Below are 27,140 nucleotides of genomic sequence, written 5' to 3' on the forward strand. Positions count from 1 at the left end.
TTCGTGAATGTATAATTCGGAAAATTCCGACTGAAAACAACAGAGAAAACGTCGTTTTACGCAATTGTCGATTGTCATCATCTTTACTCAGCTCAATATGGTTAAATTACAATCGAAATTGCAGTCAAGCTATCATTGTGAATTTAACTTCGCTTTCTTTTACGATGTGAATTTGTTACTCTTCGAAAGCCAATCATTTGGTGAATAGATTTTTTTTACTTAATATGTAAGATACTACCTGTATTCATATTGCATTCGGAAGTACGTAATCAAAATTGAAATATAATCACGAGAATGATGGCAGGCACCGAGTAAATAGAGTGCAAACTCGTACATGTCAAAATGAACGCATAGCAAACACAAAGATTGGACTATAAACAATAAACTCATTGTAAAATATGGTGACGATTTGAAAAAATATTGTCGCCATGTTTATGTAACGCATTACAACATATCCTAAAAAACAATGTGAAGATTAACGTTTGAAAAAACAACAATAATATAAGTTGGATACGCGTCAACCGTTTTTATAATCAAACAAGAACAATGTTGTCAACGTCCTACTTCTTTGAGTCGAAGGTTAATATGAACTTAAGATGTCTTCTGAATAGGGATTACAATTTACCATCAAATTCCTTAAACCGGTTAACGGTGAATGATTTTTCCTACTACCGGTATAAAGGAAGTTTTTTTCTTGGATAAGATAGAACTGTATGTGGTTATACATTTCCCAAAAACGTTAATCTAGATTGAATCGTAAATAATAAAAAAAAAAACTCAAGTGAATAGTATTATAAAAATGCATTAAGAGGGCTGTACACCCGAAACCTTAATTTTGTTGCCGTTCCTTTCTTCGATATATATATTGAGTGAATGCGACAATATATATCAATATATATATTGAGTGAACGCGACAGTTGCGCTTCGACCAGATAATACGTATTTTAAATCGACAAAATCGAGGTTTCGTATTCTCCAATTTTCTCCTCCGAAACTGGACCAATTTTTAAAAAACTTTAATCATCGGTATGAGAAAGATATTTTCTATGCAACTGTGCGCGTATTTTTTTTTAAATCGACTGTTAAATAAGCTCGCTGGACTTTTTTCGTGTGTGTTTAATAAAAGGCGATTTTATAGATGTTTGGCGGCTTCTAGCTCCTATAAAAAATAACTAATTAAAAAAATAAAACGATAGATGCATGCCAATGGTGGATATCCATAGCAGATTAAAAAATAATTTCTCTAGTGCCATAATTGAGGAAGGGAGAAGTGTAATACGTTTGTATGGACAAGGCGCTAGTGTCCAGCCCTCTTAAAGAAAATTCGTATTTTTATTTTTAACCAATTATATTTATTTATTTAAAGTTTGGACCATTTGAAAGTTTCTATCATAATTAAAACAACCGTCTGATCGCATTTTATTACGATTTGGTTGGTCGGTGTAACCACTTTGAATTTTGAATTTATCGGTTATTATTTATTTATATTATATATTATTTAGTCGGTGTTGAATTTATCAATTTTAAATTGCCACATTTAATATTGAAAATAAAAAAATCCCAGACAATCTAATACACAATTCGCCATTTCCATCGATTTTTAATGCAATGAAATGCGTTAAACTAAGTATATGTACTTAATTCGCGATAAAATAGTTTATTTATTTAAAATCACAGGTACATATCTACCGATGGTGAAATTTTGACGATCTACCGGTAAACCGATATACCGGTATACTTGTATTGCAATACCTATTTCAGAACATGTTCATTTTATTGTATTCTTTTCTCCGTGAGATTTGTTTAACGATCCAAACGTTATTTTCTGATTTCAGACATAAGAGAATTATTTTTTGCTTTTACAGTAAAGTAGAGCAGTTCCTTAATTAAACCGCTATTAATAATTGTTTATGAATTTGTTTCACCATAGATCTTATTAAAAATTAAAACGTTTAACTTTGTCTTCTTCTTAAAGCTAATTGTTTGTTGTATGTGCATTTATGGTGAAAGTTGGAAGTCGTAAGCCACTGTGTAAGAACCATTGTGACTAAACTAATTGGTTTATTTCCGGAAATATGCACACTATTTTGTTTCATTGCTGTTTTGATGGCTAAAAATATGTTGAAAAATTTGTTTTCTCAAATTAATGTTTATTTGTATTCATTTAATACTTTAATACTAATAATATACATAAATATATGTATGTATGTATCTAGACTTCTCATGTACATGAGTACAATAAATATATTTTAATTATAGTTGTTTAAACTTACATTAAGGAAGTTGGTATCTAATATTTAATTTCGAAAGAGACTTTGTATGTAACTACTGTTGGTTCGTAGAAAAACAAATGAATATTCAAATACATTTAAATACAATAATACTATTCAAATAAATTTGATAAAATGTTTACTATCAGATTGGCCATATTTACGCGGTTTATATTACAAATACCAAGTGAAGCCGGGTAAAAAAACTAGTAATTAATAAAAGCCGCATTAGTTTTTGTTTAATTTTAAATTTAAATTTATTATTTTATTTTAAGATAAATTTTTACTGTAGTGACATCTATATATTTTTTTAAAATAACTTTTTATAAAAATATAAAATATTACAATGAAAAATGCGCTATTAAAAAGCTTTACATTTTTATTCATAGATGTCATGTAAAAAAGATAAACAATTTTCTAAAATTTTCTCGGTTTATTTCAATAGATTTTTCAAATTACAAAATCATTGCTTTGTTATTTTTTTGTGCAATATATAATTTAAATTTTGGAAATCAAAACATCTTACGAAGATTATTTTGAATGCGTAATCGATATTTTAGGAATACTTTAAAAGTCATTATGAATGTTTTTGATCTATGTATATATTTTCATATAAATATTTATAACAATTATATTCAACACACACAAATATATAAATTCAACAATAAAATACACAAATTTGCGATAAAATATTTATTTACAAGAATGCAGTCGTCAATCAATATTTATTTGTGCGATTTAAACGAATGAAAATTTTATAAATTTAACGAAACAATTAGTTACAATAAATACAACCAATATTTGAAAAAATTTTTACATTCATTTTATGGCAACATTCGAGGAAATCAACCAAGCGAAAACTCACAATGAAGTCGTTCGCCGATTTTAAATACATCTTTATTACATATCATTATAATTTTTGAAGAATCTTTACAATTTAAACAATTAAAAACTGCATCATATTGCAATACAAAACACTTTAAATTCGACCAAAAATTTTAACACACAAATAGAATGAGACTTAAACAAGCAAAGACAATAATTTGAAGGATCTTATATTATTATGCACTTACGGTTTAATCTTAACGCTAACAATAAATAATCATTTAATATACAACATGGCGTTTGAACGACATGTATTATATTTATATACACGCATTATAAGATTAAAAAAACACCCCACATATACCCCAAATATATATATATTTTAATACAACATAAGAAATAAATAAACTTTTTATATAATATAACACACGAAAATGTGATAAAACGACATTAAACGAAGACGAACGTCAAATATTGTCCTTCATCTTGATATGTATACAATTTTATCACAAAATTCAAATGATGTACTCGCTATAGATACGATGAAAGTCTTCCACCGATAGGAGTCACACACACACACACATACAAACACACGTACATAATGATTTTCAGCTGAAAAGCTGAAATTTCCTTATAAGTATATATCATGTTACAATGAGGTATCGACACTTTCATTGGGAGGGTATTAGCTGAGCATTCCTTCTTTATTTTTCAATATCGAAACAATGCAATTGGAGGTCGAATAGTGTAGAATAAGGATATTGATGATTTCGTCGGTCGAATCAATCAAGTACGATGACACTGGAACTGCGAACAGTCATGACTCTTGATGGCTGCCATTACGTCGGATAAGTGCGTCGAAACTGATTTCGCCACCGCCGGATGGACCCTGTAAAAAGGAAACAATTAATTACTATATCGTCGTAAGTCAATCAATACATAAAAGTCGAATTCGGAAAAAAATCTAGGGCGTCTGTTCAAAAAGTACCGAGCTAATGGCGAGTGGTTTCCCTACAGATCCGTCTGAAGTGTATGGTCTTCTAATTTCCTTGGTCTGATTCCCCCACACGACAAACCAATTATATATTTTGAAATCTCGGTTTCCGCTCATTCTCTCACTTTTGATTCAAAATCTCAACGCTAAAAGTGTGACACATCCGTATACATAATTTTTCGTATTATTTATTTATTTTTATCATCATCGTGCGTTCTGCGTCGTCGCGTATACGAGTTTTCGCACTTGCATACATATCACGTGTAATTAATATACATTTATTAATTAAGATTGCTGTCATTTTAACAAGCAGTTTCACACTTATTCTGTGAACGTTTTATTTCCACCGTAATCCATACGAAATGTTTGGCGAGTTGAAATACCATCATGTTAATGGAAATTTTACATGTCATGTTCGTAGGAATTAATGCGTTGTTGAAGTTCAAATGCATTTCGCATATATGAAATCGCCTTTTTTCTACAATATTTTATTCATTGCTAAAAAAATACACGGATTGTCTAATGAATCTTGAAATTTTGAAAGTAAAACTTAATGATTCGCAAAGTATGCCAAGCACGTTCGTCATTTTTTTTAAACGCTAAAATTTCACTTTTTTTCCTACAAATTTTTATACAATGCCGTATTTTGGTGGGAAAGAATCATAATAGCATAAAACACCGATCGATGTTTTCGCCTATTGATATTCAAATATTTCAAAAGCTCATAATTTTGAATAACCTTTGAACAATTCGTTCGAAAGTTTTTTTATTTATTTCATGATTGACGACCACGGGTCACCGATTATTAGAAATGCATTATGTTTTACATAATTATAACATATTTTTTAATGAAAATTCTCCCACTAAATATATATGAATCAATAAAAATGCGAATACTTCATACATTGTTTTATACAGCATAGAGTGTTTTCATATATATTATATGTATGTACGTATATTATATATAATGTGTGTATTATTCGGAGTATATTCTTGTATATGCATATATTATTCTACGTATATGTATATTATCTGGCAAGTGTCATATTTGTGTAAATTTCAAAAGTAACAAATTTCAATGCCTTAAAGTCTTGTCCTTATATCACACATGAAAATCAAATTTTCTTCAATTGAAGTATCAACAAAATTGACCGTCCATACGAAGATGTCTGTTTATTAAACAAATTTTCATTGTGGTAATCGAGAAAAAAACAATGTATGAGAAATGGATAATATTTTTTAAAGATCATTCCGCTTGCAATAATTTGTATAAAATTGTGGCCCACATCTAAATTCTACCTATACATTCCATTGCAATTTGCGAAAGAATATTTAGTCTTATGAGAGCAACCTGGAGAAATGAGAGAAATAGATTATTATTAAAAACCGTAGAAGACGAATTAATGCAACTATTTGACTTAAGAAAAGTTTTATCAATCGAAGTAGGCGAACTTTCGCCATAGTGACATTACAGATGAGCTCCAGGTCGTCACTATGGCTAATCTATTACAAGACATTGAAAACTCATAATTAACGAGACATATACATACATAATTACTACATACATACACATGTAAATCGAAACAATACCCATAGATATTACAATACGATGTTTGTAATATCTATGGTCAGATATTACAAACATCGTATAAATACGATTAATAACATTTTTCATGTAACAATACGAATTTTTACATTCGATAAACAACCACAGAGACATCTATGGTGAGAAATCTGGCGAAATCAGAGATCTAACAACAACTCAAGGGCTGCAAGAGAAAATTGGGAAGGAAAAGCCAATTTACAGGAACTGTTTCAATGACAATCTGAAAAATTGGCAAATTCTGATAAGAAACGATCGACTTCGATAAACCAAGGTCTGACCAACAACGAGACTCTTAGTGGGAAACGAACCCGTGACATCAAGCATGAAATACTTCAATACTCACCACTAGACCACGCTGCTGGTTAATATACCTATTATATCCAGTATATCGCCGTATATGTCGGAAACAGAGAAATGTTATATTAATAGAAGTGGCTTTAGGCGTCATATTGTTGTCAAGTGACGATTGTCCACAGACATTCCTAAATAATTTTAGCATCAGTCGTATTTGACGCTTGGTGCTCGACGTATGTCCGATACAAACTTCTCTGTTTGTTTATATTACTCGCAAGATGAGCAAGAATGGGTAAAAATTGCACAATGCATTCAAAAACACACAATAAACAACATGGGATACAAGTAAATTGATCCGATTGTATTCTGTGCGTTGCAGCGTATTTATAGAGACGTAACGGGAAATATTGACAAAAATTATTTATTCGTAAGGGGCTCTTCTATTATTATTACATTTCTCTGGTCGCAAATGAATTTTGAAGCCTCTTCGGCACTTTTTTTCGCGTGAAACAACAATTGCATACTGCTCATTAAATGAGCTTCTGATGGACTCGTCTCTATCATTTTTTGTGGATGGGGTACAAAAGATTTTTTTTGTTCAAAAGGAACGCAACGAATCCAGAAGAAGGAAAAAAAACACAAGTCACGTCTTCACTTGTCAACGAACCGAAAGAGACCGAATCAAAATTGCATATTATTAAACGACAATAATTCCGGGAATACCTAATATATGGGTCTACCCCGTGGCACCGAAAGTGAAAAGGTCGAAAAAGAAAATATCGGAAGGCAAAGATCGAAAATCAAAAGATCTTAAGTCGAAAGATCAAAAAAAAGGTGCATGGTAAACGGTACTATGTATATATAAAATATATGAGTGGTATGCGGTGAAATTATCTCTCTTTTTGTCATACAGCCTTGTTTAATGTGCGCGCGCAGGATACGGGAGGAAAAGCCCGTTCCTCTTGTTCCTGTTGTATCCTGCTCGCGCAAATTAAGTGAGGATGTACGACGGGGGGAGAGAGATTTTTACCGCACGCCACTGATATACATACATATATACTAACCGTTTTTCATATGTATGCATGATAAACGAATATTTTCGACTTTTTCACATCGACTTTTTCACGGTCACTCAATTGTATGAGACATCACGCGACAGAGTTGCCTTTTGTATCAACTTTGCCGTGTCGTGTCGTGTCGTAGCAATCGACTGACGCATAGTGCTTTCAGACCTTAAAGGCACTTCTATTATTATAACATTTCTCTGCATACATAGTTCTACGTCAATAAAACATCATTTGAATGGTGAAATTAATTTTTGAATACACATCAAACTGCATACACGTGCAGGGTAAACGAACATTTTCGACTTTTTTACGGTCACCCCTAATATATTTATTTATTTACATATATACCAGGAAGACCTTACAGGTAAATCCCTATGCGCCTTCCTGGCCAATTACAAATTACAATTACAAATACAAATGCAGCATTTTTATTACAAGTCGTTGAATTGCGAGACACTGAAAAACTCGCAAATTAACGAAACATCTATGAATTGTACATAAATTTTATTGTACATCAATCAAACTTCAAATAGTGGTGACATAGTAGGTAGGAAGGATTTTTAGCCAATTTTTTTTCCGGGAACCGTTTGTAAACTCTGATAGGAAACGATCGACCTGGAGTCACAAATCCAGGTCTGACCAACAGCATACTCTGAAAAATTAATTTTCATTCAGGGATTGAACCCGGCACCTTCTTGACGCTAAGCAGAAGCTTAACGACCGAGCTATGCTGCTGGCTATATATGTATATGTAGTGAGAAAATTTCATAAGGGCAAAACGATTCTATGTACATAGTTTAAATACGAGCAAGTACATTGTTAGATTCCCCATGCATATGTAAAAAGAAACAAATAATCTACAAAAGAAAGTGGGAGAGAGAGAGTGTAATTCAAATGGCAACCCACTTATCATCCGGTAATCACTTACTATCAAGACTATAAACTGTAAGTTTAGTATGCACATTACGCTCTTGTCGCTCGTGTGTGTGCACAGACAAATTTAAACATACGCTATTCTCGACATCTATTTTTTGCAATTCCTTATTTTGACACGTCTAAGTTGTTGTAGAGAAAGAATGTTTTTATCGCAGAGTGACTGAACGCCTCGAGCGCTTCCTGCCAGCCACGTGCTTCATCTTTTGCTCATACAGGATGGAGTGAAACGTGTGTGGCGTATTTTTTATTATTATTTTTTTGCATAAGGCCAACGCCCGAGTGCGAACCTGAGTCAGAGGACAGGTGTTTTGAATGAAGCCGCGAACTCACCTGTCGCGCTAAAGGTGAGTCCAAACTCCACTTTCGCTCGCAGACTCCATCATTTCAACGGCCGGAAATAATTGATCACAATTCGGACCCGGCCACCAAAAACGTGCGATTCTTCGCCAAAGATTTATTTTCAATTAAAATATGCGACGCATCTCATTGCGAACTTGATCTGCTCCAGTTTTCAAACTGCAAACTGGCGGCCGATTTATTAAATGTCAAGTTGACATTTTCTCTAGACGACACGCGGCGAGTTTAATTAATTCGAGGATGCAATTAATCAGCGATCGAAATGGAAGCGAAAAAAAAAACACGAATCATTAACGATGAGACAAATTAAAAAAATAATGCAGAATAAAGTACATTACATTAAAAAAAAAAAAAACACTACAATGAAAGAAAGTATATACGTATGTATGACGAACGATTTCTCATTACTTATAAATCCTGTTCGGTATTCAAATCCAACTTTCTATAAAGTACTTAAATAAACTAAAGATGTAGCATACGAATGTAAGGAATGACGTGAACAACACACGATTTTCTCCACATTCGATTCAAATTGAACAAATATCATAGAGTTATATAGTCGGGTATAAATATTTATGCAAATGTGTATCATACACTTTCTAATTCGCGTGTTGGATAAGTGGGCAAGTGTACGTATTCGCTTCGCGATGATATATGTATACTAATTAATGAAATTACGAAACAGTTTCATTACACGAGTATTCACATGGAAAACGTTTTCATTAATAGACAATTCGGCCGAGTGCGACCGTTCACTTTCGATTTTTTATCGCGAAAAATCGCCATGTTATTACACACACACATTGTCAACCAAGAACTGAACAAATCCGGTAAATATATAATATAAGAATATGGTCTCGAAATTCGTTCAGCGGCTCGTGCATTCGATACGTATCTAAACGGAAAATTCACGGTCGGACCCCCGAGTCCGTGAAATCGAGTTTTTATCGAAAGAAAGTTACGTATGTCGTTTATTACATGGGCTTTTTGAAACACAAAAAGAAAAAATGTATGTACATTTATTCACGATTGAAATTTAATGGCGGTACGTTCGAAAGCCACACCATAAAGCATTCAAATTTTGACCCATCGAATACGATTGTATCTTGGATGATTCACGCTACTTACCATGGGCTTCTTCTTCGTCTGTTTTACGTTTTTTTTTTTAATCGATTCGTTTGCTCGAAACGTGATGGGTCACATGTTAAGTATACGACCACAAAATATCCCAAAAGCACATTTTGAATGTAGCTTTAACTAATTGAAACTTATTAATTCGAATATTAAAGCTGCAATGACTATGAAATAAGAAGCTTGAGATATTCAGATGGATATTGGTAAACGTCTTTCAATATACAAAACTGGGTACGAAACTATTAAGGGTCAGAAGAAAGATCTTCTATAGTAAAATAGTTTGAAAAAAACAGTTTTTCGTTGCTTTCTAAAGAAAAGATTGAAAAATATATTGCATCATTTAACAAAAATTCATTATACAAAACTGGGTACGAAACCATTAAGGGTCAGAAGAAAGATCTTCTATAGTTAAATAGTTTGAAAAAAAACAGTTTTTCGTTGCTTTCTAAAGAAAATATTGAAAAATATATTGCATCATTTAACAAAAAGTCGTTTTAAATAAATTGGAATTCATACTAAAGACTGATTTGGATTCATAGATATATACATACATATATACATATGTTTATAATATTAATCCTGGAATTTATTTATCATTGTATAATGGACAGCTTTCATTCCCTAGTTCCATTGCAGGGTAAGAATAAAAATATACTTAAGAATTAAACTGGAGGAGTTTAATCATTAAAAAACTTATTAAAAATTACATCGGAATCTTGTGTCAGATTGAAGCAATGACAGCTGGCTAAAAATATATTTCTACCACCCTTAAATAACTCACAGGCTAAACAGTTATAACAGTTACTTATTTCACTCTCATTTATTTTGTTTAGCCATAGTAATGACTTGGAGCTATTCTGTTATATCAATATGGTAAAAGTGTAAATAAAAAATGTATAAATACATATGTATATACCTACAAAGTATCAATAGATGAAGTTTTGTGATTTTTCTTATATAAGGATATGTACATCTAACCTTAAAAACTCTTATAATTTAAGTTTAAAAACTCCAGAGCTGTTGAAAATGTGAAAAACTAGAGTATTTCGATCCAATCGGGAGGATAGATACTGCATATTCATCTGATCCGATCCGATGCGTACTGTGTTATGATCAAAACCAGTTTGTGCAACGCAAATATACATACAATTCCAATAAAGGATCGACTTTGAGATCTTTTACGATCGATCGTATCTTGACATTTACGTGCGCAACGCAAGAATGTAAGAATCCTTGCAAAAAGCCGACACAAGAAGTGAAATCCCCGGAGGAATGTATTGTTACCGCTCGGCCTCGCTTAACGAGTCTCGGACCTCACGCACTCGAACCGCAAGAAATTTATTATTACGTGGAAGAAAGTGAACTTGAAACCTACATTCGACACCACACTCTCGAGACCAGCCAAAATTACGAAGATTCAAATCAAACAAATTGACCAAAGGAGGCATGAATGAAAAGAAGACCGCTCCTATACACGGTCAGCTTTATATAAGCGACCAAAATCGGACACAGGAAGTGCGGTTATCGAAGAGGGCTCACAATTAAGGCAACCGTTGGAAAGTGCGTCTACCATAAACGGACACGAAAGCAAAAGTCAAAATATCATTCATTCACAGATCGTACGTGGAGTTCGTGGTGACTTCCTGCGCTTTAATTGAATTCATTCAGCTTCGAGAAGCGTGTGGACCACCGAAGTGGTTTTAATTAGTTAAACAGGAAGACGCTGCTTTAATTACGACTCGATATGGTCTTGCGAAACGTTCGATTCGAATCTCACCTGTCTGAGCTCGGGTCAAAACAATGGTTTCGTGGCATCCGAGAGACCTACCTGTTCGGTCGAGGTCTCAAAACATCCGATGTGGGTCACTGACATCGCGTGCCTGACCCACTTATGAGCTTCTTATACCGAGGAATTATAATTGAAATGTTGAAAATGTCGAAATTCATTCAAAAAACGAGACAAGTGTAATATTTGTTGTGAGACTTCACGCGCAAGTGCAATGCGATAAACAACAGAAGAACAAAAAAAAAAAACAAACATTTTCTAGGTCATAAGCCGACGAACTCTCAATGTCATAGAAACTTTTTCTTTATATAATTTTTTCCGACGAATGTTAATTGTATTTCAAATCAAAGAAACTCAACGTTTGTTTTGTTTTTCTCGCTTTAATTGATGAATGGACTTTTGTTTCGTTACGAATACGCACGATCGCCATCATTAAACGGACAGGTACTTTCTATTTTGTCTATTCTCTGCGTTATTACGCAAAAATTTGAAGCACACGCAATTTTGTTGCAAAATTTGCTCGCTTAAAAAAAAAGAGAAAATTCTTAATTAAACTTATTAGTGGAAACGTGTGATTTAAACCTTTTAACAGTATCTAAAATATGATTGACGCAACGGTAAAAGATTACCCCATATAGTCCAATTAGAACAACTTTCTGAAGTATAAATTTGCAATATATTTAATTATAAAATTATAATGATCCTATCTAAATAAATTATGATTCAAAAAGAAAATTATTTAAAGCAAAATGTATACTCTTATATTAAAAAAAACATAATACATTATTGTATGATTTTTTTTAAATGTATTTGATATGATTAGATTTTTTACAGCATTTATAGCGTTCTTATATATCGTATTATTTTAAGTTATTAGTATTGTACGAAAGAATTCAATAAATCCGAGTTTTATGTAGTTTGTAATGTATTCTAATTTATTTATTTATTTATTTACGCCCTATAAAAAGGCTTTTAATAAAATACAGAAAACATAAACACATACGGTGATAATAGCTATAATAAGAACTACTATCGTTTTCAAATAACTGCGGAGATCAAGTAATGCGAAGAGGAACTTTTGAAATACACATAGAATGACAAGAGAATTGACAATTTTGTAGAAAAAAATCAAATCATTGATAATTCTTCTACCACGAAGTTTATTCATTTTTAAATAAAATAAAAAATTGCATGGAAGAGTTATAAAAAAAATATGTTTAGTATATTTATTTATAACTTTTCCCAAGGATTAAGAATGATTTAAATTAAAAGAAGAGCATACTGTGGATCTATACTCTAACACATTATTTATATAATTAAATCGCTTATTTAATAGTACCTTCATATTAATTCATAGCTATTTAAAAAAATTCTAATTTCAAACGCGTCTAAAACGATATTTTTTCTCAATCGTAATGGCGGAGGATACATTTACTTATATTGATGACCAAAATGAGCAATATGGCAAAGAATGAAAACGATCGGATAAGAGGCATATTTTTTCTGAATTGTAATCGTAAGTGAAGTATAAAAGAGTTATGTAAAAAAACTTGTAATAAAAAGAGCATGGTCAATGGAAAAGGTACTCGATTAATACACAAGCGACTTCGAATCAATTAAAAAAATTAGATACATGCGTTCATTAATACATTTATATGAAAGGATTGTTGTCTTCTTCAATACTTTTCATATAAATTTAGTGATAGTGTAGACTTAAAGTCAAAATTCCATCAACTGAAAGTAAATTCTTTGAAAAGCATAAACTTTATATTAGATGTGAATGTATATAGTTTTATTTTCCATCTTCAACTCACCCATACAATGATAAAATTTATTAGAAAATGAAAACAAAGCATGACCGGTTGCGCCCGGTGTGAAGACAGTGGAAGTGGCATTAGCCGGTTACCGGTTCCTGACTTCTGTTCCAAGAACTTGTTCCAGGAACACGACCGGTGACCTTTTAAGGGACCAACGTGAGAATCAACAAGTGAAACCGCCGCCGTCGCGTAAAAGTTATTTCTTACCATTGACACTCGTAGCCCAGTTTTTCTCGACTAGTCGGGTTTCTTTTTTTTTATTAATAATAAATAAACAGAAAAATAGTCACCGGCTATTACAACAGCAATCGAACAGAACTCTACTAGACACCACACCATCGTCAAAGTGTCGTAACTGATATCAAAATCGAACCTTTCGAAGGTCCCCGAAATATGTACCGTTCGCTCGAACACGAAGGTATGTGAACACGTACGTATGTATGTGAGCCAGACGGCATTTTTTCAAAAGTTAACCATCTGGGGCACATCTCTCGTAATTTAGTATTGGAAAACACTTTCTCCTTAGTCAGGTGCGTGTATTATGTATGCTGCATACATGCATAAATTTAAGATACAAAATCGTGTGCATCGTCTTCGAAATTGTTGTCGAGTGCCGCGCAAAACTGCAAGATTTCAAAATTATTCAACTCGACAATTGCATCACAACGTATCGAATCGAATTTCCACTCATTAAGTTCAATTGCATACGATTTCGATTCATTTCTGCGGATAATTAAAATCCGGGATGAGTTTATCATCAATCAGCGTGTCGAATCCAGCTGAATAGTGGAATTTCATTAGAGCTTTTTAAAATATTTGATGATATTAACGGATGGGTCGAACAGCGTCGATGTTTTCGAGATGTGTATTCAATTTCGTATTGGTGGAATTTGATGGAAACGCATTCTTCGCTTGTTAACCTCGTTAGAGCCGCTGCCGAAGATCACTTTCGTCTCGGTTGAGATAAGTGCACGTTTTCACTCGGTCGCCATTTTCAACGATTACTTTCGATTGATGCGCGCGCCCAATTATTATTATTTACCCGCCCAGACGTTAAACGCTAGTCGTTATCTCAGCTAATCGGTCGTTACCCGTCGCCGTTAACCCTCCCAAGTCCTGAAGTACAATTCGATATCAGCGAAAATGTGACATCATTCACAGATTCATCGCCGAAAAATCAATTTACAATTAAATCAATTTAAATCTTCCCACCAATTTCATAAACTTGGTGGTAAAATAGTGGCCAACAACCAGATCAACTCACTAAAATATCTCAAGTTCAAACCTTGGATACGTCATGGAGAAATGTATAAGTGGCAATGATTAATAATATTCCTTTGCTTTTGATTTACTTTCCTTTATTACGGCTTAAAGTGGTAGAGGGATTGCCGGTCGTGTGGCGCAGTGCAACTGGTCACATCACTGAACTAGTAATGAGCTGATAACAGCTGATACAAAGCTAACACTAACTGCCGGTAGCCCTCTATTTATACGAATAATATAATAAATTTAAGTGGGAATGGCCATCGTAATATGAAGATTGTCCACGTTAATTATTTTGAGTATGAATTTAGTCACTATCAATATTTTATTTTATTTTTACATAGATATATGTATGTATACCAGGAAAGCCGACAGGTAGACCCCAAAGCGCCTTCCTTGACATTGAAGCATTTTTATTACATAAATAACTGTATTCAGTGAAGCTGAAGAACATGAAATTAATCCATTGCGACGTCTATGGATTTAGACTTGTACATACATTTTTACATATTGTACATAAATCAAATTCAGATATTTGTGACAGCAGCAGGTAGGATGATTTTTTATTGCCAATTTGAGGAACCGCTTCAACAATGAAAATCAGATAAATTGGCCAACTCTGATAAGAAACGATCGACTTGGAGTCACAAATATCCAAGTCCAACCAGCAGTTTTAAAGATTAGCGTGGAATCGAAACCAGTAATCTCTCGGTGCTAAACATAAACGCAACCACCGAGCCATACTGCTGGTTATATATAATTTGTATGGTATTAAATAGCTATACTGCTGGCCATACTACGAGCCATACTGCTGGCTAATATATGAATGGTATTAAAATATTAAGTTATTTAGAAATATTATATTTCAAACAAGTCAGGAAATCACGTCATGATTAAAATCGGCAAACACAACCGTGGACAAATTGTACAAGGCCAATTGTCGAAAATTATTTTAACCGAAAATACTCAGGTATTCGAAACAGTAACTACTTGCATTGCATCTTACTAGAAATTCCTCTATTGTTTAGCCCTAGTTTTTATCAGACGTCTTCTTAAGATTCGCGAAGAAAATTTTATATTTCATTCCCTTTTTACTTCTCCAGCTAGCTTAGAAGGTCCGTTTTTAGGATTTTGAAAGAATGGACGTTAAAATGAGATCCATAATCATTCCGTTTTTGATCAATTGTTTTAGAACCAATGTTATTGTATCCTTTTAATTGCGTTTGGACCCTACATCAAGATAATTTAAGTTTTTCGGAATTTTTTAGCAATCCCGACCCTTGAAATGTATTAAAATGATTTGAGCCCAGTTCTATGTTTACTTGATTCCCGTGTTTTTGGCATTATTCAATTAAAAAAGATGCATGCAGAAAAAACAATGGAAACGGAAACGAAAAAAATCGTCATGAAATCATTTCTTTCGAAACAATGATTTGCATAAAATGAACAGTTTTGTATAAAGAAAAACTTAAGCTAAACAATAGAGGAATTGCGAATATTTTCGATTAAAATTATTTTTCACAAGTGGCCTAATACATTTGTCCACGGCTATATATTTGTATGGTTGCAAGTAAGTTTCAAACGGAATTAAATTAGTATTTATAAAACAATGTAATTCATCTCAATTATCATAAATTATTTTTCTATTCAAGGTAGCAAAACAGTGACAGAAACAGAAACAACTTTTTCAAAGTACTTCAGGTAGATGTCATTTCATCTATTTCATAAAAATTTTTATCATACATACTACAATCATTGCACAGCCTCGACTAACAACGACAAGCGGTTAAAAACAACAAAAAAAAATGTACATACGACGTTTTTTGTGCTGAGAGAAAATGGACTTCAGATGAAAGTTACAATTTATAAATATTAATTCGAGAATACATTAATTACATGAACCGTTTGCTTTCCATTAATCGAATTTTCGATCTGCGAACGTTTTCAGTCGTCAAAACTGACGATTCCATCGCATTATTTCCCAAAACAATTATTTATCGTGTGTGAAATGCGCGAGCAATGAACGCCGTACACGCCTAACTGTGAACGGGGTGATCTAGTGCGCTGAAAAGCCTCTAAACACAAGATCTCAACTGAATTATAATAGAAACGATACAACAATAGATTTCATTGTTGTAATTTGATAGGCGATTGTGTCACCCATTTCTCACGCCATCGATAATTGTACTAAAAGATCAACCCAAAAGCGAAGATAAGGAAATTGTCAACTCACATTCTCAAGAACGAATCCATTTTCTTCTCCATCTGGAAAAGCTCGTCGGGGGATTGTGCAATCATCACCTCGCAGAAAGTTTTTTTAGCGCAAGGCGTATTCGACCAGTCAGTATTGTGTATGTGAGCTAAAACATCACTCGTCAAACCTTGCGCATTCGTATCGCCTTCTATGTTTTGAACCAACTGCTCCATAAACTTATCATCTTCGTGAAAATCATCAGATTCTATAGACCGCTTTTCCACGGAGTGTCTTTTGGTATCTACGCTATCGTACGTGTCTGTGTAATCGATTATTTTGTGGACGTTCGATAAGATCTCTTGGCTGGTCATGTCTTGAGGAGCATTGTATACATCGACGACGTCTGAATACTGATCGAATTTGTCATTTTTACCGAAGAAGTTGCTGTAATCTTTGGTCAGGATGAAGTCCTGTTCCTCTTGCGACGACTGATTGATTTGAGAGTCATCCTGGACGTTATTCAAAGGATCTATATTTCGCTTTGATCTTCTTTGAGTCGACAAGCTCTTCGGCGCTTCCATTATTACGAATACATTTTCACTCGGCATCTTTACATTGTCGTTGTAGATTCTTTGCTTCATTAGCATGTCTCTGTCGGCATCGCGGTATCGTTGAGCTTTCATGAAGTTGTAATGATCAAGAGATCGTTTATGCTCCATTTGAAGTCGTTTTATAGTGTCTTCGTTCATACCAGCACTTCTCATCATGTCGATATCTAAAAATCTACCAACGGCAACTGCTCCGAGTCCTAATGCGGCTCCTCCAGCCATCAATCCTAAAGCTGGTAATATAATTGAGCTACCAGCAGCTACTGTTCCAATTTTATCTTGAGCTGAATAGCCGTGTCCGTAATAAGGTCTTGGCGACATTGAGAATCCTAAATTTTGCGATATTTTATGTGTGGCTTCCATCAACGGTTCTAGTACTGGCTTCGTGGCTTGAGCGATAGGTTCAAATATAGGTTTCGTCATATCCAATACTGGCTTTGTGAATTGTTGCACGGTTTCTATTCCACTTTGAAATGTATCTTTCATGGAATCTGTTATTCTGCGCCACAACGGTTGTTCAGGCGCTCTCTTCATATAACCATAAGTGTATGGATATTTAGGATAATCCGGTCTGTAATAGTTGAATCTGTTTAGATTGTAGTCCGTGTTGTCGTAATACTTATTGTGTCTGAAACTTTCTTTGATTAAATGATCGTCGGAGTAACTTTCAGTAGTTGACATTGCAGGCTCCACGGCAAAAGGTGAACGATCGCTATGAGGATCTTGCGAATAGTAGACTATTTTTTGAGGTTTCGTCTCCTTTTTTTCATTTTGACCTGTTTTAGCCGGTTGAACACCGAGTTCCGGATGCGCATACTGAAGAACTGGATTTCTAACACCTTCGTTGAATGCTACAGACGAAACTTGCGCGTTCTTAGGCGTGTACATTTGAGACGGGGGATATACCGGGTTTCCAGGATGTTGAAGCATCCTCCTCTGCAATTGACTGTCAGGAAATTTAACATAATCATCTTTTTCAGACCTAGAACTCCTAGCGCCGAAATAGTCCCGCTTAGACTCGTGATCGTTGATTTGTTTGATGTATTCAATCAATTTGGAATTGGCTACTCTGGAATTGTCGGTTTTCGTGAACGGTCCGTAGCCTTTGCGCAAATAGTCTCCCATTATTTTATTCTTCAAATTGTAGGTAGGATTGTCGCTGGTCATGAATGGTCCGATGTTTTCTCTATTGTGCAGACTCTCACGGTGTAAATTATCATCGGTTGTGAACGGTCCGATCCCTTTTTGTTCGGGGAAGTTGTCCTCTTTCATGAAAGGTCCTATGTTGGGGTTTGGATCTAAATTGAGGTCGCTCGATGGATAAGCTGCCGATGGTTTGTATCCAACAGGATATGGCATCAATTCTCCGTTGATTACCCTGGCGTTCCTCCACACTTTCAAGTCTGATTCATCGTCTGGAACGCGGATGCCGTGTATTTCCGGAATTCCATCATCCCCTATCTTCATTATGGATTTGCCGCGTTTGAAGTCTAAGTTCGATTTCCCTTTTATGTACATGGGTTCGGATTGCACGTAAACTGGTTTCGGTACACCTCCGGCTCGACCCTCGTCTTCGTTGACTTTGGTGCTCACAACTTCGATATGGACCGGATTTCTGTCGTTCTTTATAACAATACTCGAGTAATCCGAGTCGAGCACTCTCGATTGAGAACGCCCTTCAGCGTAACTCGTTGACGTAATATACACTGGCGAGTTGAATTTGTTAACATTGTCGTTTTGTTGTGACTCTGTTCGAGTGTGCTTCAATTCGCTTTCGCTATCGAAGCTGTCTTCCGGTATAACGGCAACTGGAGACCAATTTCCATATTCAGCTTTAACGGTCACGGATTCATCTTCGCCGCCTTGCTTCGTCGTGTAGTATTTGCTACCTTTATCGTCTTCGTTTTCTTTCGAAACTTGCGACATTGTTCGCCCTTGGAAGTATCCAGTACTCATCGGTTGAAAATCGTCATGGTACAATCTTTGAGATGCAATGAAGGCTTTCTCCGTTTTTGGTTCGGTAAGCGTATTGTTCAAAGCCATTTGCGTAGTCGTAGAAATTTTATTTTCAGACTCAACAGTAGGAGGAGGAGTTATGGGTGCTGATTTTTCATCTCGTTTCTTGACGATCAGTTGAGCCACTTGACCCGATTTCGTCAAAACGTTCAACGTTTGCATATCGTCCGGATTCAAACTTCTGGATACTTTCAATTCGGTCCGCGTCGTTCTCGGTGATAACTTTCGCGACTTCGTTATGATCTTCGATGACGTTCCATTTTTATTAAGATCTTCGTTCGCCAACGCGGCCGAAATAGCGATGAAGAGCACTATTACGAACAGTACAATCGGTGGTTTGACCGCCATCTGAAACACAAATAGAAACATGTGTGAATACTTTCATTCATAATTTGACATTTTATAATGAAATGACGATGAGGCTTGAACCTGGCAGAAACTTTCTAGTCAACATTGGCGAACGTCAGCCTCTCGACAGAGAAAACTTCATTAAGAGGACAAATTATGTCGTGATTCCACTTGTACATACATATATCTGTCTATAGTGGAGACATAGAATTGTCTCTTTTTATACATAAATTGTTTCAAAAAATTCACACATACCGTTTCCAATAAAAAAAGAAACGGATTGACGGTATTATTTTTTCGATTGTTTCTATGTGAAAGTGTATGTATGTATGTACGATTTGCCATTTCATGACCATGCAATCGGTTAGTATTGTTTGCATTGATTTATGCTATAAATTTCAATCCGATATTAAAAAAAAAACATGACTGAAGAAGAGCAAGCGTGTTCAGCAAATAGAGCGTCGTGCTGAAATGCAATGTAGCGATGCAAAAGAAATTAATTCTAGATATATATATTGAACTAAGTCGTACGTGTGAGTCGCACACAACACCGTCCAATTATTATTATCATAATTTAATTAAACTCATTGCACAATCGCCACGTCTCAAACTGTTATAATGTGTGTGTATGCTTAGATTACATGCCGTTTTCATAGTCGTCGCGCTGAAACTGGAATATCTGGTGGACGTGTTTCGCTTGCAATTAAACACTTTCTTGGACAACTACATCCGGAGACACACTAACGCTTTAGTGAAATTGAAAATAGCTGAAGATCCGAGACTATGTAGGTGGGTTAGTAGGGTCAAAGAGCAATAACGAGTCGTGTGACGAGAATAGTTCTAGGGAAATTTCAACGAACGGGTAGACCAGCTCCCCTTATCGTGTTGTCCACACACCGATGCATCTTATTACATTCTCGTACACATACATATATTGCAAATGAATGCAACTGATCTGCCTCGTGAAAGTGATGAGGGAAAACGCTGAAACACTTAAAATAAACCTAGAAAATTTACGGTTATAATCGACTAATATCGTAACGTGTAATATGTATGCAAAACAATGTCTGTCGTGAACGTCGATTTCACATCAATTGAACGGTGTGCATACTAAAAGTACAAATACATACAATTATGTACTTGAATCAAAGGCATTGAACCAAAGGTTTATTATCATTTAATCGTATTAGTCTACATTAAGGACATGCATGACTAAATCGAATATGTTTAGACCCGTTTCGATACTGTCTATAAAAAAATGCCTTAGGTAATTTAAGGAAACATTTTCCCCAATAAAAAGAGTACCATAAAATATATCTTTAAGTAAATACGTACATACATATATTGGTGCCGACTGTTGATAATAGACATTCCTAATTTTTCTCCGTATATTTAAATATTATTATGCATATATTATATATATTGTGTGACTAATTCCATTGTTAGAACTTTTGTTTTTTATGAATTGTATGTATTTAATTTCTGTATAGTTTATTATTTTGTTTCTTTTCTGTCATATTTTTGATCATAAATATTTATTTATTTATTATGTCAAATTTTTGCATTAGGAATTCCTGTAATGTCACAATAGCCCAAACTTTAGATAAATAAATATATAAATCTTACTTATTGTACTAACAATCGAGTGCTAAAATTTGTGGATTTACATATAAACCACTTTAATATTAAAGAACTGTAAGCAATACTTAAATAATTTGGTTGATGAGTTATAATTAAAGCCCGGATAACCAAGGTGCTGTTCATTGTTCAAATGTTGTAAATGCATTGTTAAAGGTTTGCCGAACCTTTTTTACAAAGCATTTACAACAATTGAACAATGAGCGGCACCTTGGCTATCCGTACTCTAGTTATAATCATTCGAATAAGGCAATATTTATAATTAGAGTTTTTTTTAAATCATCCAAAATTTCTACATTTGCCAATATATATAGTTTGTTTAATATTAGGAGTTGTTTCTGCTCAACGGTACTTTCTAATTGTATCAAAGTTCTGTTGTAGGATTTTTATAATCATTTGGTGTACTAGTTTAAAAGTATGAAGTATTGAAGACGTGAAGTCGAAGCAGTGAAGAAAATTTTACTCTTAAACTGAATGAATATCTAATAAGTCTACAGATTTTCCATACCAGTTTCTAAATATATTTATTTTTTATTTTACAGACATACATATACGTATATACCAGGAATATATATGTATATACCAATGCGCCTTTCTGGCCAATAACAAACGTCGATATACAATTTTTAGAATCATTTTAATAGCGCAACATCAATGGATAAATTTTTGATAAACTTACATTTTTTTTATATACATCAAATTTCGATATGCTGAAAAACTCGAAAATTTGCGCGACATTTAAATTGGTAAAGGTTACCAATGTTTTGGAAACGTTTCAATGAAAATCAGAAAAATTGGTAAACTCTGATAGGAAACGTTCCACCTGGAATCATAAACCAAGGTTTGGCCAGCAACAACCAGTGGGACTTAAATATATGCTAACCAATAGTCCATGCTGCTGGTTATGTACATATATGTATGTGTAAAAAATTAATTTACGTTGTATATTTATTATATTATAAAAGTAAAAAACAGAAATTAGCCCAGTAACAGTAATTGTGAAAATTTCATAGATTCAATCAAGCCTGGGAGTAAATATTTTCGAATTTTTACAATATTCAATCAAAGCACAAAAAACCCAATATGACTTGCATTCACGTGCGCATTTCGAAAGAAAAAATGCATTTTCCCACGTGATTTTATTTCATCCGCGAACCGAACACAACGCTCTACAATTGCGATATAATTTCAAGTGTAACCCGGTCATTTGAGATAAAGCGAACAAAAAAAAAACGCGATCATACGGTGCATTTAAAATGTATGCATGAAACAATTTCAAATTTACTACCAAATTAATTCGTACAAAAAATAGCGTATCAATCTTGCTCGCTCGCAATTTATTTGTCCGCGTTCAAATACGAACCGAACCGGGAGAAATTCGACCGGAATTGTTCGAGGATCACATGCGGATACTATGTATGTATATGTATGTATATTATACGTCTACGCTTACATATTATAGTGTTTATGTGTATAAATATAATGACGAGCGGTAGTTATATTATACTTTGCGGCAACGCGCCGAATGATAATAATCGTACGTATGCATTATACGATAGCGCGAGTTTATAACCACTTATCTGGTCGCATCAATCTTTTGGTTAAATTATCGGTAAAAAGTTACCGCCGACAGAGATCGCTTCCGCCGCACATCGGCTTAATTACGTGTTGTTAAAAACGTTATTTATTGCCGTTTAATGAAACTCGTTTTGCACAAATCGGAATGTGCGTTATATCAAATCGAGTGTGCGAGCCGAACGTACATACATATGTAGGCACGTGTATGCAGTTGGATGTGTATTCAAAAATTAATTTCACCATTCAAATTATGTTTATTGACGTAGAACTATGTATGCAGATAAGAAATGTTATAAAAATAGAAGTGGCTTTAAGGTCTGAACGCACTATGCGTCGGTCGACCGCTGCGACACGACACGACACGGCAAAATTGATACAAAAGGCAACTCTGTCGCGTAACGCGTAGTGCGTGATGTCTAATACAATTTCATACAAACAATATTTGGTCGCGTACTGACGTGTCTTGTCGTATCGGTCGACTGAGGCATAGTGCGTTCAGACCTTTAGGCGTTATATTGTGGTTGTCAAATAAAATACTACTTAGAAAAATCATATTTCGACTATTCTTGTGGATTAATAACAAAAATTCGTTTATTTTATCAATAGAATTTTTGTTATTAATCCACAAGAAGAGTCGAAATATGATTTTTCTAAGTGGAATTTTATTTAATTCTCATATAAAGATAATTTAATATATTATCCCTATTAATTCAATTCAGATTCGTGTAAATACGAGTAAACACTAGTACGAGCTTTTTGCTCGCAATTTTATCGATTTAAAGTTCAACACACTTCCAATTAACCATTTTAAACGAAAATAAAAAATATTTTGGCCAGAACACTATCCCAATAAACATGTTTCAATAGAAAATATTCAATATAAAATAGTATTAACAGTGGGAAAATATCCCAAGTGAAAATACGTACTTTTGACTTTTGATTTGAACTGGACGACTACTTAGAGAGATTTAAAAGCTAAAAAGTACTAAAAATGACAGATAAAATACCGGAATATAGATTCCAATATTCATTTTGAACAGAAAATTGACAGATTCTGAGACATCGACTGAACAACACCAAGATATATAACGATAGCGATTTAAAAAAACATATGTACATATATGTATCTCCGAATCTCGAGCCAATCAACATTTTTTATTACCAGATTCGTGTAAATAGGTTTTTGAGCTCTTTTTCCTATTATGCTGTAGATTAACATTAGAATAATATAATACTATGATTACTAACCAAATTAAATTAAATTGTAAAATAGAAAATGATCAGTAGATCAGTATGTATTAAAATATATATAAGATGTATTGTGAACATAATTTCGTAATAATAAAAAGTATTTAAAAATCAAAAATTACCAGATTCGTATTTACTGGGCATAGATCTATAAGAAAAGTCATATCTCGTCTCTGAACCATTTTTCGTGTCGAACAGTGTTATTTAAGTTTAATTAATATAAACATCGTTCATTTTATATTATAGATATATATTTTTGTTGATAATTGCCAAGGCCAGACAAACACAAAAAATGTATAAAAATAATCCGCCAACTGAGAAAAGAATCAGATTGGCCACCAACGGCCGACACCACCATATACTAAAATTTTAAATAAATCGATATCAAAATAAAACTTTAATTTCTGTTGTGAATATGTGATGACCCTGATTATATTCCGTGCGTTGTAGCGTAGTTATGGAGACGTACCGCGTATTAATGAAACAATTTATTTATTCGTAAAGGCACTTCTATTATTATAACCTTTCTCTGTATGTATGTTTGTATTTTTGATTGGGTGCATTCAAGTATACCTGCCTTCGAAAAAGTGTAAGAGTATCTCTTGCATTTCAATGATACTTAAATGTATCGATGAAACAAGCAGTTTAAGCAATTCTGCTTTAAAAATAATAATTAGTTGGCTCGGTTACTTATAGTTATTTCGCAGAAGTTTATTAAAGTAATTGATCCTGATAAACGAATTGCTAATTCCAACGGTGTCCATAAAGCAAATATATATGTATGTATATAGCGGTGTTCATAAAGCAAATGTATATGTTACAATGGAAGTGTATTTTCAGCTGTTATATATTCCAACTTGCGTTTTAGGTCATTCTTATTCAACTAGTAAATTATATATCTACAAGTGTAAATACACTTTCAACAATGTGCGCCAGTTGTAATATAACAGTTGAGTTTTGACAGCTCTGATGTTTTGACGAATACTTTAGACGTTTTGGGTCATACATTGTACATATTCGAATGCAAATCAACTAGTAAATCATAGCTCTACAAGCGCAAATACAATTTCAAAAAAGTGCACCAGTTTTAATATCTCTAACAGTTGAGTCTTGACAGTTCTGCTGTTTTTAGCAATGCTTTATAATTACAATAATATATTCATATTTGCACAAAGATATTACGAATTATTATAATGAGTACTGTATTATATTACGATAACTCTAAGAATGTGTTCAAAACAAAAATGTGACTTTCCAACTCAATTTACTAGTCCAGTGACGGTTTCACGAAAACCTACTCTCTTCATCAAACCTGGTATCAACTTATAGTTTAACTATCTTTTCATTTTTAATATATTTTGACCAGTTGGAATGTAATTCACAGTATAAATCAGCTTACGTGGGTTAGGTGGAATATATTACAGCTAGTCAAAATATATTACAACCGGAAGATACACTTCAATTGTAACATATGTATATACAAGTCAATGATAAAATACATACATACTCATATTAATCGTGTTAAAATGGCATTTTGGGTATTAATCATTTTCGCAATAAATCTTATGTAAATTTGAGCATACAAAAATATTTCTATGCAGGGCTTTTTTCCCATGTAACTCGGTGGGACGGCGTTCCGGCACCTTTTTATCTCAGAATTTTTTATGTTTCAAACGAATATTCTATATAATATAATTTGAATACAATCTTTTCCAATAAAAAAACTCGATCAGAAGTGAGTTCCGGCAACTTTATTTAAAAAAAAAAGCCCTGGTTCTATGTATATATGTTGAATGGCATTTGGCTAGTCAATCTTCGACCCCCGGTAATTTTAATCAACTTTCAACTTTCCAGCAGCATAGCTCGGACGTTAAGCTACTGCTTACCGTCAAGAAGGTGCCGGGTTCTATCCCTGAATGAAAATGAATTTTTCAGAGTATGCTGTTGGTCAGACCTGGATTTGTGACTCCAGGTTGATCGTTTCCTATCAGAGTTTGCCAATTTTCTCTGATTTCATTGTTGAAACGGTTCCCGGAAAAAAAAATTGGCTAAAAATCCTTCCTACCTACTATGTCACCACTATTTGAAATTTGATGGATGTACAATAAAAATTTATGTACAATTCATAGATGTCTCGTTAATTTGCGAGTTTTTTCAGTGTCTCGCAATTCAACGACTTATAATAAAAAAATGCTGCATTTGTATTTGTAATTGGCCAGGAAGGCGCATTGGGATTTACCTGTAAGGCCTTCCTGGTATATATGTAAAATAAAAAAAATAAATATAATTGAAAAGTATATTATAGTAATTCAAATCTCGTTAAAAGATAAATAAATTGTATAATTTCAATTGAGAATTCATATATAAATATGTACATACATATATACATATGTATATACACCACCCATATAAATTTATATAATAGAGAATTCTAACAATTCTCGCATTATATGAATAATATATTATTTGCTGATAAAATTTATATATTAATGTAAAAAGTGTCAATAATTCAAGATATTTAATGTAATAACAAATACTTCATTTTTCTAGGACTTTTTTTTATTATTACATGTGATAGATATATAATACATAAAATATATATTACATGTAAGGCAATGCGTAGATACAAAAAAATAATATAAATAAATATGTGTACCTGTCGCATAACGTTTTCAAGATAATATAACCATTTTTTTATATACATTTTTTCCAATTTTCAATGTTATATGGGTCCTAACTAAAACAAACGAATAAAAGCTTTTAAAAATAAAAATATGTCAACCTTGTATTCGAAATGACTATAAAAATCCAAAATCAGGTCGAGATACGTTTATATGTATATACTGGCGATGATGTATCAATTCAACCCGCATTAGCTTTACGTGACTTGACGTTCAGATAAACATAAATATTATACGACTTTTAAGTGTTAAATTGTATGAGTGATTTCGCTCATTTATGTTCATACATATTAATGTACGTCGTTAAAAACACATATTGTAAAAATATGCCAAGCCATAAAAACCATACGTGATATGGCAATAAATACATCACTCAAAAAAGCATATTTGAATAAAAAAGGAAAGCATAAAAAAGCTAATCAAGTTCCTAAAACCTACATCTCTTCCAATATCGGATGGATTTGTTTCACTCACGGTATT

The 27,140-nt window shown here is 33.4% G+C and overlaps 1 protein-coding gene across 1 annotated transcript in view; it reads right to left on the minus strand.

The window, feature by feature from the left end:
• Nucleotides 1–3,881: 3,881 nt before the first annotated feature.
• Nucleotides 3,882–27,140, minus strand: part of LOC143912394 (uncharacterized) — a 30,200-nt gene continuing 6,941 nt past the window's right edge. The window contains exons 4-5 of the mRNA XM_077431672.1: nt 16,583–19,515; nt 3,882–3,984 (exon numbers count right to left, since the gene is read on the minus strand). Coding sequence (XP_077287798.1) covers nt 3,882–3,984; nt 16,583–19,515 — 3,036 coding nt within the window. The remainder of the gene's footprint in view (nt 3,985–16,582; nt 19,516–27,140) is intronic.

Source organism: Arctopsyche grandis, chromosome 5 (assembly GCF_051622035.1).
Source record: "Arctopsyche grandis isolate Sample6627 chromosome 5, ASM5162203v2, whole genome shotgun sequence".
In the NCBI taxonomy this organism is placed as follows: domain Eukaryota; kingdom Metazoa; phylum Arthropoda; class Insecta; order Trichoptera; family Hydropsychidae; genus Arctopsyche; species Arctopsyche grandis.